The sequence below is a fragment of the Myxocyprinus asiaticus genome, chromosome 7, assembly GCF_019703515.2.
Source record: "Myxocyprinus asiaticus isolate MX2 ecotype Aquarium Trade chromosome 7, UBuf_Myxa_2, whole genome shotgun sequence".
NCBI lineage: Eukaryota > Metazoa > Chordata > Actinopteri > Cypriniformes > Catostomidae > Myxocyprinus > Myxocyprinus asiaticus.
Genome location: NC_059350.1, coordinates 9,613,912 through 9,628,216, shown reverse-complemented (window position 1 = coordinate 9,628,216; position 14,305 = coordinate 9,613,912). Strand labels below are relative to the sequence as shown.

The 14,305-nt window shown below is 37.9% G+C and overlaps 1 protein-coding gene across 5 annotated transcripts in view; it reads left to right on the top strand.

Annotated features, from left to right (window-relative positions):
- Nucleotides 1-14,305, top strand: part of LOC127444436 (guanine nucleotide exchange factor DBS-like) — a 104,332-nt gene that overhangs the window by 489 nt on the left and 89,538 nt on the right. The window contains exon 1 of one of the 5 annotated variants that reach the window (XM_051703807.1): nt 11,167-11,433. The exons of the other annotated variants lie outside the window; for them this stretch is intronic. Within the exon in view, the coding sequence (XP_051559767.1) occupies nt 11,415-11,433 (19 nt within the window). The 5' untranslated portion in view covers nt 11,167-11,414. Of the gene's footprint in view, nt 1-11,166; nt 11,434-14,305 lie in introns of those variants that run through there. 5 annotated transcript variants of the gene reach the window in all.

Sequence of the window (14,305 nt, the reverse complement as noted above, 5' to 3'; positions counted from 1 at the left end):
AAATCTGGATTTAGAATGCAGAATTTTAGCTTTGATCTTGTATGGTCTAGGCTAGGTGTTGATTGATATAGACCACTATGGTTACATTTCAATACTGATATGTGGAGATTAGAGTGGCCAATGTTGGTCCTATATAAATATAAATCTATTTAAATACATTTTATTATTCTCTCTCTCTCTCTCTCTATCTCTGTACACTTTATTAAGAACACCAGTACACCTACTTATTCATGCAATTATCTAATCAGCCAATCGTGTGACAGCAGTGCAATGTATAAAATCAAGCAGATACAGGTCAGGAGCTTCAGTTAATGTTCACATCAACCATCAAAATGGGGAAAAAATTTGATCTCAGTGATTTAGACCGTGGCATGATTGTTGGTGCCAGATGGGCTGGTTTGAGTATTTCTGTAACTGCTGATCTCCTGGAATTTTCATGCACAACAGTCTCTAGAGTTTACTCAGAATGGTGCCAAAAACAAATACATCCAGTGAGCAGCAGTGCTGCAGGCGGAAACACCTTGTTGATGAGAGAGGTCAACGGAGAATGGCCAGAATGGTTTGAGCTGACAGAAAGGCTACGGTAACTCGGATAACCACTCTGTACAATTGTAGTGAGCAGAATAGTATCTCACTATCTCAAGTCAAAACCTTGAGACGAATGGGCTTCAACAGCAGAACACAATGTCTGGCACTTTATTAGGACTATATATATATATATGTATATATATATATATATATATACAGTTAAAGTCACAAGTTTAAATACACTTTAGACAAATACATTTAAACTCAGTTTTTCACAATTCCTGACATTTAATCATAGAAAACATTCCCTGTCTTAGGTCAGTTAGGATCACTACTTTATTTTAAGAATGTGAAATGTCAGAATAATAGTAGAGAGAATGATTTATTTCAGCTTTTATTTCTTTCATCACAGTCCCAGTGGGTCAGAAGTTTACATACACTTTGTTAGTATTTGGTAGCATTGCCTTTAAATTGTTCAACTCGGCTCAAACATTTTGGGTAGCCTTTCAAAAGCTTCTCACAATTTTGGCCCATTCCTCCAGACAGAACTGGTGTAACTGATTCAAGTTTGTAGGCCTTCTTGCTCACACATCAGCAGTTACTGAAATAATCAAACCAGCCCATCTGGCACCAACAATCATGCCACAGTCCAAATCACTGAGATCACATTTTTTGATGTGAACATTAACTAAAGCTCCTGACCCGTATCTGCATGATTTTAAGCACTGCACTGCTGCCACATGATTGGATGATTAGATAATTGCATGGATGATTGTTGGTGCCAGATGGGCTGGTTTGAGTATTTCTGTAACTGCTGATCTCCTGGGATTTTCACAACAGTCTCTAGAATTTACTCAGAATGCTGCCAAAAACAAAAAACATCCAGTGTGTGGCAGTTCTGTGGACGGAAACGCCTTGTTGATGAGAGAGGTCAACAGAGAATGGCCAGACTGGTTCAAACTGACAAAGTCTACAGTAACTCAGATAACCACTCTGTACAATTGTGGTGAGAAGAATAACATCTCAGAATGCTATTCTGAGATGCGGGTTGGCGCTGTTTTTTGCGGCATGAGGGGGACCTACACAATATTAGGCAGGTGGTTTTAATGTTGTGGCTGATCGATGTATATGGATAAGATTTATTATCCCTCTGTTAATCGTACAATGTACACACATCGACTTATATGTCGGTCTATCACTAGTCTGGACCATCCCATTCTTGTACCCGCTATTATCTCTCTTTTGCTTTCTAATTTTTCATCTTCTGTCTCTTTGGATGTGTAACCCTAGCTGTTTTAATGATGCCTTCATTCACTATTTTTCTGAGGACATCTGCCTGTCCTGCTTGCCTACATCTGAGCTGTCTGCAGACACGCCGATACAATGCAACAGCAAACACAGTGTAATAATAACATCCTTTCTCACATTCATGATCATAAAAAAGTATTATATATTCAGAAGTGGGTCATCTTTTAGTCGAACTATTTTGGCCTTCAGCTTTCTGGAGTATAAAGATACACATTGGTGTTTACACAGAGATTAATTGCCTGGCTGCTGATATTCGCACACACACTTTTTTGCTGAAGCTTCACTAAATGACTTAACTCAAGGTGACATACAGATTTGCTTAATATTCTGCATATTGTACGTTAAAAATGTTTAAATATCTGGTCGATAGGTACTGTAATGCAGGTCTAGTGTTTGTGTGGAGAATATAATAGCTGTAAAGCATATTGTGCAGTTTTAAATTTCTCTTTATCGGGTCAAGCCAAACAACTCTTGTGATTAGTAAGGTTCAAGGCTATAATAGCTGCCATTACTTGAGGCCCTGTTTAATTCAATATCTCCTGATTAATCAATTAGGAATCACTGTTAATAGCATTGCCTTGATGTTTGTTTGGTGATGTTTGTTGAGTCTAAATCGGATGTATGTTGTAATTTGTGACTGTTCAGGCATGTGTGAGTCATATAATGAGCTGGAAGTGAGCATCATATGAACTTTTGGTCAGAGAAGGTGCTTAGCAGTGCTCAGTATACAGTATATAAGTAATTAATAAAAAAATCATAAAAAATGTATTAATTAAAAATTACAAATGTAATAAAATGAGGTTTATGCTTAAAATATACAAACAAAAATGCCTAGGGAGTATGAAAAATAAACTTAATCCAAGATGGGCCCTGTTTTAACAGCACTAAGTGCAGTGCTATGCTGTAAGTCATAAAACCAAAGTCAGTGGGCATGGTCATGAATTTTTGGTATTTTTGTGCAAGCATGCATGAGGTCTAGGCGCAAGTTTGGCGAAATTTTGTGCGCAAAGTGCTTATGGGCTGGTTCAAGGACAGTTTAATTCTGAGGTTCTTCTCCTATTATATAGTCCATTACCTCAAGCACCAGCAACATAAATAAAGACGGTACATAGAAAAGAAGATGGGTGTGTAAACTTGGATTGTATGCAATGAATTAGAATAATACAAATATGTATTTACCTCTTTTTTTGCATTAACAAAAGAATGTCAGGCATATTTCTGACAGTGACATGCTCCTTTTACACGCATGGAAAATGTGGTTCTCATCAGGATTTGGATTTACGCTCTGTTACATTATAGAGAATGTAAGTATTATTAATAATTTTCTTCTACTGAAACACAAATCATAGCTAGTATTAACAGTGATTGTATATGCATGCACTTCACTTCTACTGAAATCAAAATTGACCGGTACACAGAAAAATTTAACCAAAAACATTTCTACATATAAAATACACTTCAAACAAAATGAAAATATAATCAAAATAACGAAGAGGTTAAAAAAATCATATCAAATCTAAACCTTTTAATCTTTCAATTTTCTTCACAGCCCCCTTTTTCAGTGACTTAAAAATCACTCTACGACAACAGGTATAAAAATACCAATACAAATAAGATCATAAATACAATTGTAAATATAAACATAATAATAATAATAATTAAAAAATAAACCATGACATATAAAAAGTTTAACACAAATCTAATAAATTTTTGTTGCGGTAATTAAACCGCAATTGTCAGGTACATGATTTGATGTTCCACTATATTTTCAGAGTTTGGAAATTAACTTTATTACCACCTGCTGGTGGAATTTCCAAACTCCAAATGTAGAAACGAAATGATGAAATTTGTGCTTTGTACTGAAAAAAGATACGTCGCGGGCGGGACGTGACGCCATGCAAGGAGCGGATGTGTGAGTGACGAACTCTGCGCACTTTGCTGAATTTTCGATTATTCTCATGTTATAATCTGGTGAAATTTGATACACCCAGTTACACATTTGCCCTTTGTTGCAAAACATGGCAAAGAAGTCAAAATCCTCGGGCTCTGGAGACATTAAAAGACACTTACGTGTTCAGGATGAAAGCCCCGACAGGCCTATAGACCGGGGACTCGATTTGGATGGGAGAGGAGATCCAGCGTCAGTTGTCCAACATGTCGGTGATGTTGACGAAGATTCTTGCTGACTTGGAGGATCTCGCTGTAATACGTCGATCGATTACGGCGATGGAAACAAAATTCTCTGAGTAAGCTACAAGAGTGACTGATGTTGACAAATTAATCGATTTTCTGGAATCTTCGGAGAGGGAATTAACCGCTAATCCGCCCGTGACCAAAGTTGATTTGGAACATCTCCTTGAAAAGCTTGAAGATCTTGAAAATAGAAGCCGCAGGAATAACGTTTGAATTGTTGGAATTCCTTAGCATGAGGAGGGCAGAGATATGGTGAAATTCCTAGAGGAGTTTTTCCCAAGTCTGCTCGACATAACAGGCCGCAAGCTGGAAATCGAGCGAGCTCACAGAGTGCCGGCTCGGAGATCTGCTGAGGGAGACAGGCCCAGATCAATTCTGGCCAGATTTCTAAGATCATCCGATAAAGATCTTAGCGAGGAGCAAAGGGAAGCTTTCTTGGAAGAACCATAATATTTTCTTGTTCCCGGACTTTGCGAGTTCGACAAGAGAGAAATGTGATCGGTTCAAGGAATGCAAGAAACTCTTACATCAGAAAAAGATCTCGTTTGCTCTAATGTTTCCTGCCAAACGGAGAATAGAAACGAAGGTCGGTCGCAAAGTATTCACATGTCCAAATCTGGGTTTATTTTACAAAGTATTGTGTTATGTAATTAAATTGAGCAATCCGATGGCAAAGTTGTCTCATGGGCGTTCATGGGCCTTTTGAGTTTAGAGGGATTGTCGCTGGTTGGTGCTGTCGTGCGCGGGGTTAATGCACACGTTTTTCTTTTTTCTGTTTGTTTTGTTCAGGGGGATGTTCGGGGGTTGATTGTTTCACTAATGGGGAATGTGGTCTTCATAATTTTGTTTTTGGCACACAATTTATTTTTTCTATTATATCAATATGTCAGTTGTTAATATAAGTGTACTATCTCTCTCCACATGGAATGTGAATGGGTTGGGGCACCCCATAAAAAGAAGGAAGGTTATTTCTTTTCTTAAACGTAAGAAATATGATATAGTGTTTCTTCAAGAAACACATCTCTTCCCGCAGGAAGCTGAAAAATTGGGGAAGATATGGGGTGGACATGCTTTCTTTAGTGCTGGCACAAGTAAGAGCAAGGGAGTCATTATATTGATTAATAAACATTTACAATTCAAATGTCTCAAACAGATTAAAGATAAATTAGGAAGAGTAATTATTGTTTTAGCTGAAATTCAAGGGCAAAGGTTGATTTTGGCTAATATTTACGCACCTAACGCTGATGATCAGGGCTTTTTTAAAGATCTTGAAGGGATGTTGCAAGCCGCTGGCACCCCTCATGATATAATATTGGGAGGAGACTTCAATCTTTTGATGGATTCAGTCCTTGATCATAGTGAAGCTAAAGTCTGTAAACCCCCTAGAGCAACACTGACGCTTCACAGGATGTGTAAAAATCTTGGTCTTTCGGATATTTGGAGAGTTTTGAACCCATCTGGGAGGGACTATACATTTTTTTCATCAGTCCATAAGATTTATTCTAGAATAGATTTTTTTTAAATATCCAAATCCCTCATTTCATCTGTTGTTGATTGCTTAATTGGAAATATCTTAGTCTCAGATCATGCCCTGGTGAGTTTAGAGGTGATGCCACATACAGAGAAAAAGAAATCATATAGTTGGCGCCTTAATGTGTCCCTTCAGCAAAATCCTGATTTCCAACAAATGTTAAAGACTGAAATCAATGTTTATATGGAGACCAACTGGTCCTCAGTATCCTCTGTGGGCGTGGCTTGGGAGGCACTTAAAGCAGTTCTTAGGGGCCGGATCATACAGTATGCCTCATTCATCAAAAAATCCAAAGCAAAAGAACTCTTGGAGTTGGAAGGAAATATTAAAAGTGCAGAGGCAGAGCTGAAGCGCCGTATGTCAGCTGATGGCCTCAGAGAATTGACCAGATTGAAATATAGATATAATACTATTTTGTCACGGAAAGTGGAGTTTTGGTTATTCAGGGCAAGACAGTCATACTTTGAGTCGGGGGACAAAGCAGGGAAGCTTTTGGCTAGATATATAAAGCAGAGAGAATTTTTCTACCATTTCCTCAGTGAAATCTGATGGTGGTGAAATATTTACCTCAGCCATTGATATTAATAATGCTTTTAAAGAATTCTATATTGATCTTTATAGTTCCACGTCTTCGTCTACTGATGAAGATATTAGAAACTTTATGGAACCATTAGATCTTCCTAAACTGACAATTGAGCAAAAAAACTCTCTTGATTCTGAGATAACCTTGGAGGAGTTTGACGAGGTAATTAAGTCCCTACCTACTAGCAAGTCTCCGGGGCCAGATGGTTTTGCTGCAGAATTTTTTAGATCCTATGCTACAGAACTGGCTCCACTTTTGTTAGAAGTTTATACTGAACCATTAAAGAATGGAAAGCTTCCTCCAACCATGACACAAGCCCGGATCAGTCTGATTCTTAAAAAGGACAAAGATCCAAGCGAGTGTAAAAGTTACCGTCCAATTTCCCTGATCCAACTAGATGTAAAAATATTGTCAAAGATTTTGGCTAATCGATTAAGTAAAGTTATGACATCTCTTATACATATAGATCAGGTGGGGTTTATTCGGGGCCGCAGCCCTTTTGATAACATCAGGCGTCTCATCAATATCATGTGGTCAGTGGCGAATGATCAATCTCCAATCGCTGCCATCTCACTTGATGCTGAAAAGGCGTTTGATATGGTAGAATGGGATTAGCATTTGCACTGGCACGAAAATCGCGCTTACAATTTGGGCTCTCACAAAAATTGGATAAGATGTAGCGCATGGTCTTTACACGTAGCACACACTCACGAAAATATAGCCCTATATAGTCTCTGAAAAAATGTCTTATAACACATTTTGGCTGATCAAGTAAATTAATCTTGTTTTAAGTATGTTTAAATATTTATACTGGAAAATAAGACAAAGAAAAAATACTTTTTAGGAAAATTATCTTTGCAGTGCATGTGGACCTATTTCTCTAACACGCGGAAAAACGAAGTATACCCGGGCCTTAAGTATTAAACTTCTGCAATTAATTCAGCCCAAACCGCTCAACATGTAAACTCAAACTTTGTTTTGTAGATAATTTTGTATCTAATTTCGTTTTTGTAAACTTTATACTAAGAGATTAAAAATCTCCTAGTTACTTGCATTGATAGAATGTCTGTCATTTGAAATCCAACCAACAAAGAAGATATCATTGTAATATTTTAATACTGAACTGTGATTAGCCTGTTCTTTCTGGCATCTATTTAAAGCATCTAGTAACACACACTCTAGTAATCTATTGACATGAGTGGAGCATGTCAAGTACATCAACCAATCACAACACATAATGTAATTCATCATAGGCAACACTAGTGCATCATCCTTTTAAACACTTTCACCTCTATTTTTGCACAGATTATGTGTGTCTCACCAGCTTTCATCAGTTCTAAGTTCAGTTGCTGTGGTAACTGGGTACTGTGGTTGCTGTAAACTGAATTTGTGTCTTTCCTACTCCTTCTTTAAAAGTCAGAGAGAGAGTTCTGAGAGAGAAAACTCTTTTCTTCTGTTGCCTCCAATGCAGTAATAGGATGAGAACTAGAGGACTAAATTACATGCTGTGGAGGCCTTTGCCCAAACTTTGGCAGGCAGTCTCTCTCTCTCACTCTTTCTCTCTGTCTCTCGCTTGTTCTATCTTTCTTATTTTCTCTGCTCTCTCTAAAGACAGTGCCATGGGTGAAATATGGAGAGTAACAGAGCAAAACAGAGAAACAGAGAGTGACTGTTTGAGAAAGAGACAGAACTTTTAACTAATAATAATGTGTGTGAACTCTATCTATTCTGTAAACGACATTTTTGTAAACTACGCTTCCCCATGCAAAACTCACCACCACAATGCTACAGTGGGGTGTTCTGAGTTGTTTTGCCAGGGCATTGCTATGTGGTTGCTAAGGTGTTCTTAGTGTTTTTAGTGTGTTGCTAGGTGGATGCTAGGGTGTTCTTGTAGGTTGCTAAGTGGTTACTTGTTGGCGCAAGTCAAAAAAGTCACTGTGATATGGCTCGGGTCCTTCTTTAATATGCCAAAACTTTTGATAAATCTCTAACCCTAAATATAAGCAAAAATAATAGTAGACAGTAGGTCGAAAGTTCTTTAGGTGAAATCGTTTTGTGCTTACTGAATTTCTAACCACTGCACCCAGTGGCCGAAGCTGGAGGTGAATGTATGGGCACATGTGAACTCCAATTTCCACAGAGTGGTGCCAAAAGTGAGTTGTTGTTGTTTTTTAGTTGTAAATGATGTAATACAGTCAACAGGAATGCATATTTTTATAACCATACGTCCTAACCCCAACCCTAACTCTCAGCTAACTATCTAATGCCAGCTGAGTAAAAAATGTAGCCTTAGAGGGAAAATGCAACCTACGAATCACGCTGATCATTAATTATGCGTACACGATTACTTGCTGGTTTCCATGGTATCAGAACTCGAGTTTCAGAGGCTTTTCGCGCATTTTGCTATCAGTAGCTCTAGAGTAAAAAAGTAAACGCATTTAAATTGATGCAAAAAAGTCTGATGGGGAATGTCAGTAACTTGGCAGAATGGGGTCGATTTCAGAGTACCGGCACATTTGTTACGGTAGCAACATGTTGATTCCCGTGTGATCATGTTGGTGTATCACTACAGACACTGAGAAGTGTACAGGTGGTCAGCAGTAAGATGATTTATCCTGCTCTTCATCTCTGCATCTAACTCCTCAACACACACACACATACACCTTTATCTCTTTATCAATGATTGGAAGGCCAAATACTCTCTCTCCACATTTCTAAAGAAAGTGTGTAAATCTCAGACAACATGTTTGATTTTAAAGAACTGTTTCAGATGTTTTAGGTCATTAAATCACAGTACGCTCAACATGATTCTGTTAATGCAAGTGTAACTTAATGATTCCTTAAAAAAAACCTGGTAAATATTTATTTATTTACCTCATGTTTCTGTTTAGAGAAAGTTAGTCAGTTGGGCCTATAAGTGGCGCAGCAGAATACTAGAGATTAGTGTCTAGATTGTGTGTATGTGTGTGTGTAATTAGCAGAGCAGAAGGGGATTTGTGCTAAAACTCACCCTCCCCTCTCCTCCACTCTTCCCCTCTCCTCTCCTCTCCTCTCCTCCCCTCTACAAGAATATGTATGTGTTTATTGCACCAGTGTGCCTGAATGCCGGCACTGTTTCTGAAACTAACAGGAGAGACGAGATGTGTCTGCATGCGGCATTGCATCCACTGTCCCTCTGGGGGTCCCATCTGAGCGAGGAATCCCTCTGAGACCAGAGCTGGACTGCTGTAGCCTTCCCAGCAATTCTCTTGGATCAGATTGTCCTGGCTTGGGATTTCATTGGTCTTGCTTGATTATGGACTGCTTTTGTGCGGTCAGGACTGATTTAGCATCGGTCAGGACCGAATGTGGATTAATCTGAATTAGTTTTGGGCTCTGGGTTCTGTGAGGTCAGGCAGAGCTAGGACTGGTCGGGATACGCGTGGGCTCTAGCTTAAATGTCTCTGCCTGAGTTTCTTCGAGAGGGCCAGGACACCCCACAGCGGATTCTGTCTCGGCTCACCCAGCTTCTCTATAACCTATCAGCTACAGTCTTACAGGGAGTCGCGTTCTCTCCTTTCACAACTGCAAGCCGCAAGAGCTCCTGGAGGGATTGGAACGGTGAGAGAACTGAAGATCAATGTATTTATGTGAAAAAGAGAGAGAGAGTGTTGGTGGTTTAGTTGCTTTCAGATGGTTACGTTTTGCTGAGGAAACGGGATAGAAATTGCTGACTATCTCTGTTGATTCATGAGTAATTTGTTTAGAAGGACATTGCAAGCAATTTTTTGTCATGTCTTTGAGTGTCTAAAATACAGTGGCTCCAAAAAGTATTTGAATGCTTAAGCCACACTTTAAAATGTATGAATTAGGGCTGTTTGATCCAGAAATTTTGTAATCAACAACAATTCCGATTTCAGGTTTTTGGAATCGATGGAATTGATGGAGTCCACTGAGTGGGACCAATGCCTCAAAATTGATCAATCTATTCTTTTTTAAATCAACTACCAGCCCTATGAATGTAATTTCATTAGATAGCAAAATATCAAACCAAGTGCAATTTATATTAAAGAAAAGTAACGCAAGCACACTTTTTAAGCAAAACATTTCATAAAAAGAGGTTTATTAGTAGGGATGGGCATTATGAGTAATTCTTTAGTCGAGTAATCTAACACATAAAAAAACGAATGAACGATTACTTGAACAGGTTTAGAATTTAACCTGTTTTTCCTATGAAAAAATGAGAACTATGCATAAACAACAACATCTAAATCCAAAAATGACAAAATAATAATGACCGAAATTTAATTTTTGGACAACTATTCCATTAACAACATCATGCAAGATTGTAATGGCAAGATTGAGGTGAGAGAAGCATTTTTATTGTTGCCCATGGCAGGCAAAGGCACAAAGGAAAGTCAAATTGCAATATTCGAGTAGTGTTTTTACTAGTGAAATATTTAAAGCTGAACGAGTACTTGATTAATCGATTACTCGTGCACATCCCTATTTATTATGATTTCAATGCTAAAAAAGGTAAATTTTTCTAAATAAAGACATTTTGTACATAGGACACCTGTGTGAACTTAAGGGGAACTTACTTCATACATCCACTAAAAATGACCTTGGGGACCAGTTGGTTAAAAGTAATCGGAAAAAAAAAAAGGTTCAGGAAAGTGAAGTTAGTTCTATCTCGCATCATTTGTTTGCAGATGCCACTTGGTTTTAGATTTTGTAATGACATTTTTAAGTGTGGCTTAAGTGTCCAAATACTTTGTAGTGTTGCTGTAAGAGCAGATTTGTGTGTGTGTGTGTGTGTGTGTGTGTGTGTGTGTGTGTGTGTGTGTGTGTGTGTGTGTGTGTGTGTCTGTGAGGTTGAAAGGTGGTTTCCTCGTGGGATCTCTCTCATCATTGAGATGCATGTGAATGGCTTTGTGCCCAGATCACACTGACACACATCCTCTCTCTCTCTCTCTCTCTCTCTCTCTCTCTCAGACACTTTTAGCTCAAGTTTTGCTTTCACAGTAAACCAGTGCATCTAAGCACAGAGCTAGACTGGTGAAATTAAGGAACACATATGGCACGAGAGACTTATAGACATGGGCAAATAACCTATCATCTCAGCTTCTCAGAAAGATAATTAGCTAACAGTCATACACACACATACACCAGTAACAAGCTGAACAAGTGCATTTCTTTGCATAGTACCCAGTGGACTGGTAAGGGAATATACAGCACTAAAACAAGGCACAGACAAGGACAACTTGCTACAGTATCTGTGCTGGAGAGCAGATGTCTGAAGTCCTAAAATGTGAGTAAATCTCTGATCTTAAGCCTCTCTCTCTCTCTCTCTCTCTCTCTCTCTCTCTCTCTCTCTCTCTCTCTCTCTCTTAACAAGATGCTGCTTAAGTCTGTGTGTGTATTTGCACTTTGATGTTTGAATTTCTGTGTATGTAGTATGAAATTGCTCCCAGCATCTTTGTGATGTTGTCACACTGTCTTGTTTCACATCAACGCTATGCAAACAAGTTTATTTTGGACTTCTTCATCTGTCATATTCAGTTTTATGGCTCCACATCATTAGACTGATCATAGAAAAGCTTAATATAAAGTATTCAAAGTCCTTATTAATGATCCAGAGCAGATTCTTTTGAATATTAGAAAATGACATTTATATGCCCTATTTAGTGCTGAGTGAACCATATATCTTGTGCTATCTGATTCTATAGGCATCTTTTTCTTCTTTCTTTTTCAATTAGTGCTGCTTGCTAAGGCAAGCGTCGCTACTAGTGTTGCTCATACTTAAGGTTAGGGATTTTAACAAACCCCTTACCTTAAGTATTAAACTTTGGAATGTAACTCATTCCACATTGTTTGTTCTATTGTCATGAAAGATACCTCAAATCAACCGGCTTATTGAAGAGGGGTGTGCTTTTACTTCTAAGTCATCAAGCTTACAATTGTCGTCTGGTGGATGATAAAATGGATGAAAAAATCTTATAGACTTTTATTGAAGGAGGGACCTGAGCCATATCATAGAGACCTGGGGGAGGACTCTTTTGACTTGGGCTAGTAATGAACCACTTAGCAACCACCCAGAACACCCTGGCAATCTCACATCAACCTTCTAAAAACCACTCAGAACACTTCCGAGACACGGGTTCTGGTCCTACAGAAACCAGAAAGTAGCTGTGTTTACATAATCAATGTAGAGCGCGATTCAGAGGTTGTATTTTTCCTCCAAGGTTACATTTTTACTCCAGTGATGGTTAGGTTTGGGGTTAGGGCTTGGCATTTGGTTAATAAAATGTGCATTCCTATTTACTGTATTACATCATTTACAACTAAAAGCAGCGTGCGACTCTGTGGACATTTCACCCCCGAAACTGGAGCTCACACATGCTTATACATTCAAAAACACTTCCAGTTTCAACTATTGTATTTTTTTATTTAGCTGACATAATCAAATTTAAATGATAAAATCATTCTAAAATGTCAAAATTTCCTCTTGGGATGGGCATTTTGATGGGCATTTTGAGTACTCTAACCTACAAAAAACTAGTAATCGATAACTAGTAAATTAAAATGTAAGTTAAAATGACACGTACGTGAAATTTATATTTTGTTTTATTTACAAACGTTACCAAGAACGGTTTCAAAATAAAGTAACAAACTATGCTGAAATGAACAATATGCATTAACAAAAATGAAAGAGAAAAAAAAGATTTAAAAGTAAAAACATTTGCACTCACCACGAGCTTAGAAACCAGTGCTGTTGGCCTAAGGGTAATGAACATATATAAACTCTGAGTCTACGTAAAGGCCATCGCATTTTTATCATTTCACATGTTATTTATTTAGAAAAACAAGTGCTAAAAGTTGCCTTTTTTAAAAATGCGCTCTGCCCGTGTTAATAGATTTAACGCACATAATGGTCCAATAAGCTTCAGAGTTTCTTGTACCACTTCGCAGATTCATTCCTACATAAAAGCAGATCCTCATCCCTTGGTTTGTATGACTCCAACAAGAATCAAATATCAATAGAATAAAATTCAATAAGAATCACACAGAATATTACATTTATTGCTATTGCTACGCTAGACTTTGCTTTCAAAAGCACATCATATCATCTTCTCTCATCAACACCTTAACGACAAACATCCACAGCACCCCTGAGTGGATTCAATTGTAACAGCGATATTTGATGAAAGATTCAGAGGGAAAGAACAGTATTCAAGGCTGCTCACGGCAGGCAAAAGTGCAAAAAAATTGCAATATTAGAGTACTGTTTTTAGTTGTTGACTAGCTGGTGCAGAACCAGTCCTCGATTTGTTGATTACTCGTGCACATCCCTAATTTTCATGTTTAGATTAGATGATGTGATATTGCATTATCAGACAAATCTTTATGTAATATATTGTACAGAATCATGCAAAACAAACCATGGCCATGTAGTGCTCTCCAGGCTGCTGTATGACTCTAATGTAATGGAGTCTGGTAATCATTAACTACACCTGCAGATTTGAGCAGTTGGTTTGAGGTCAAAGTATAATGGAGTATGAAGCTGTGCTGGATCCATTTACTCGTGTGTTTGTGTTTGCGAAGACAATCCTAATAGACAGAAATGGAAACATTGTGCTGTTTCCTCTCCAGTCCTAGGAAGATGCAAACCAGGTACACACAGACCCCAAAATCAGGTAAATGTGTTTTATTAAATAATCTCTGAAACCTTGAAATAACCTCTGTGAACTTCTTTATGAGACTATGAACTTCACTACAAATCTTTGTGACCTACTGAAATTGACTTTAAATATAATTAAAAATAAAACATGGATGTGATAAATTATGAAAATGGACCAGATAAATAATTCAATGTCTATAGAGGATAACAGGATTTAGGAAAGAAAAATCACAAATAAGACCTCCTTAATATCTTAATTGTTTGTCCTTTTTTAAAATTTCTCCTAATGCATTTTAGGAGAAACAGATGAGTCAAAGTTGATACTCAAGTGTACTGAGCTATAGAAGAACAGCCTCTGAGCAATATTTTTTTTTTCTTCTGGGTCGATTATGTTCATTTGTCTGAAAAACAGATGATAAGCTAGACGGATCTGATATTGCCTCACGCAGACAGATCAAGGTGAGCGGGACGACAGATGTTTGTGCAGTGCAGCTTTGTTGTG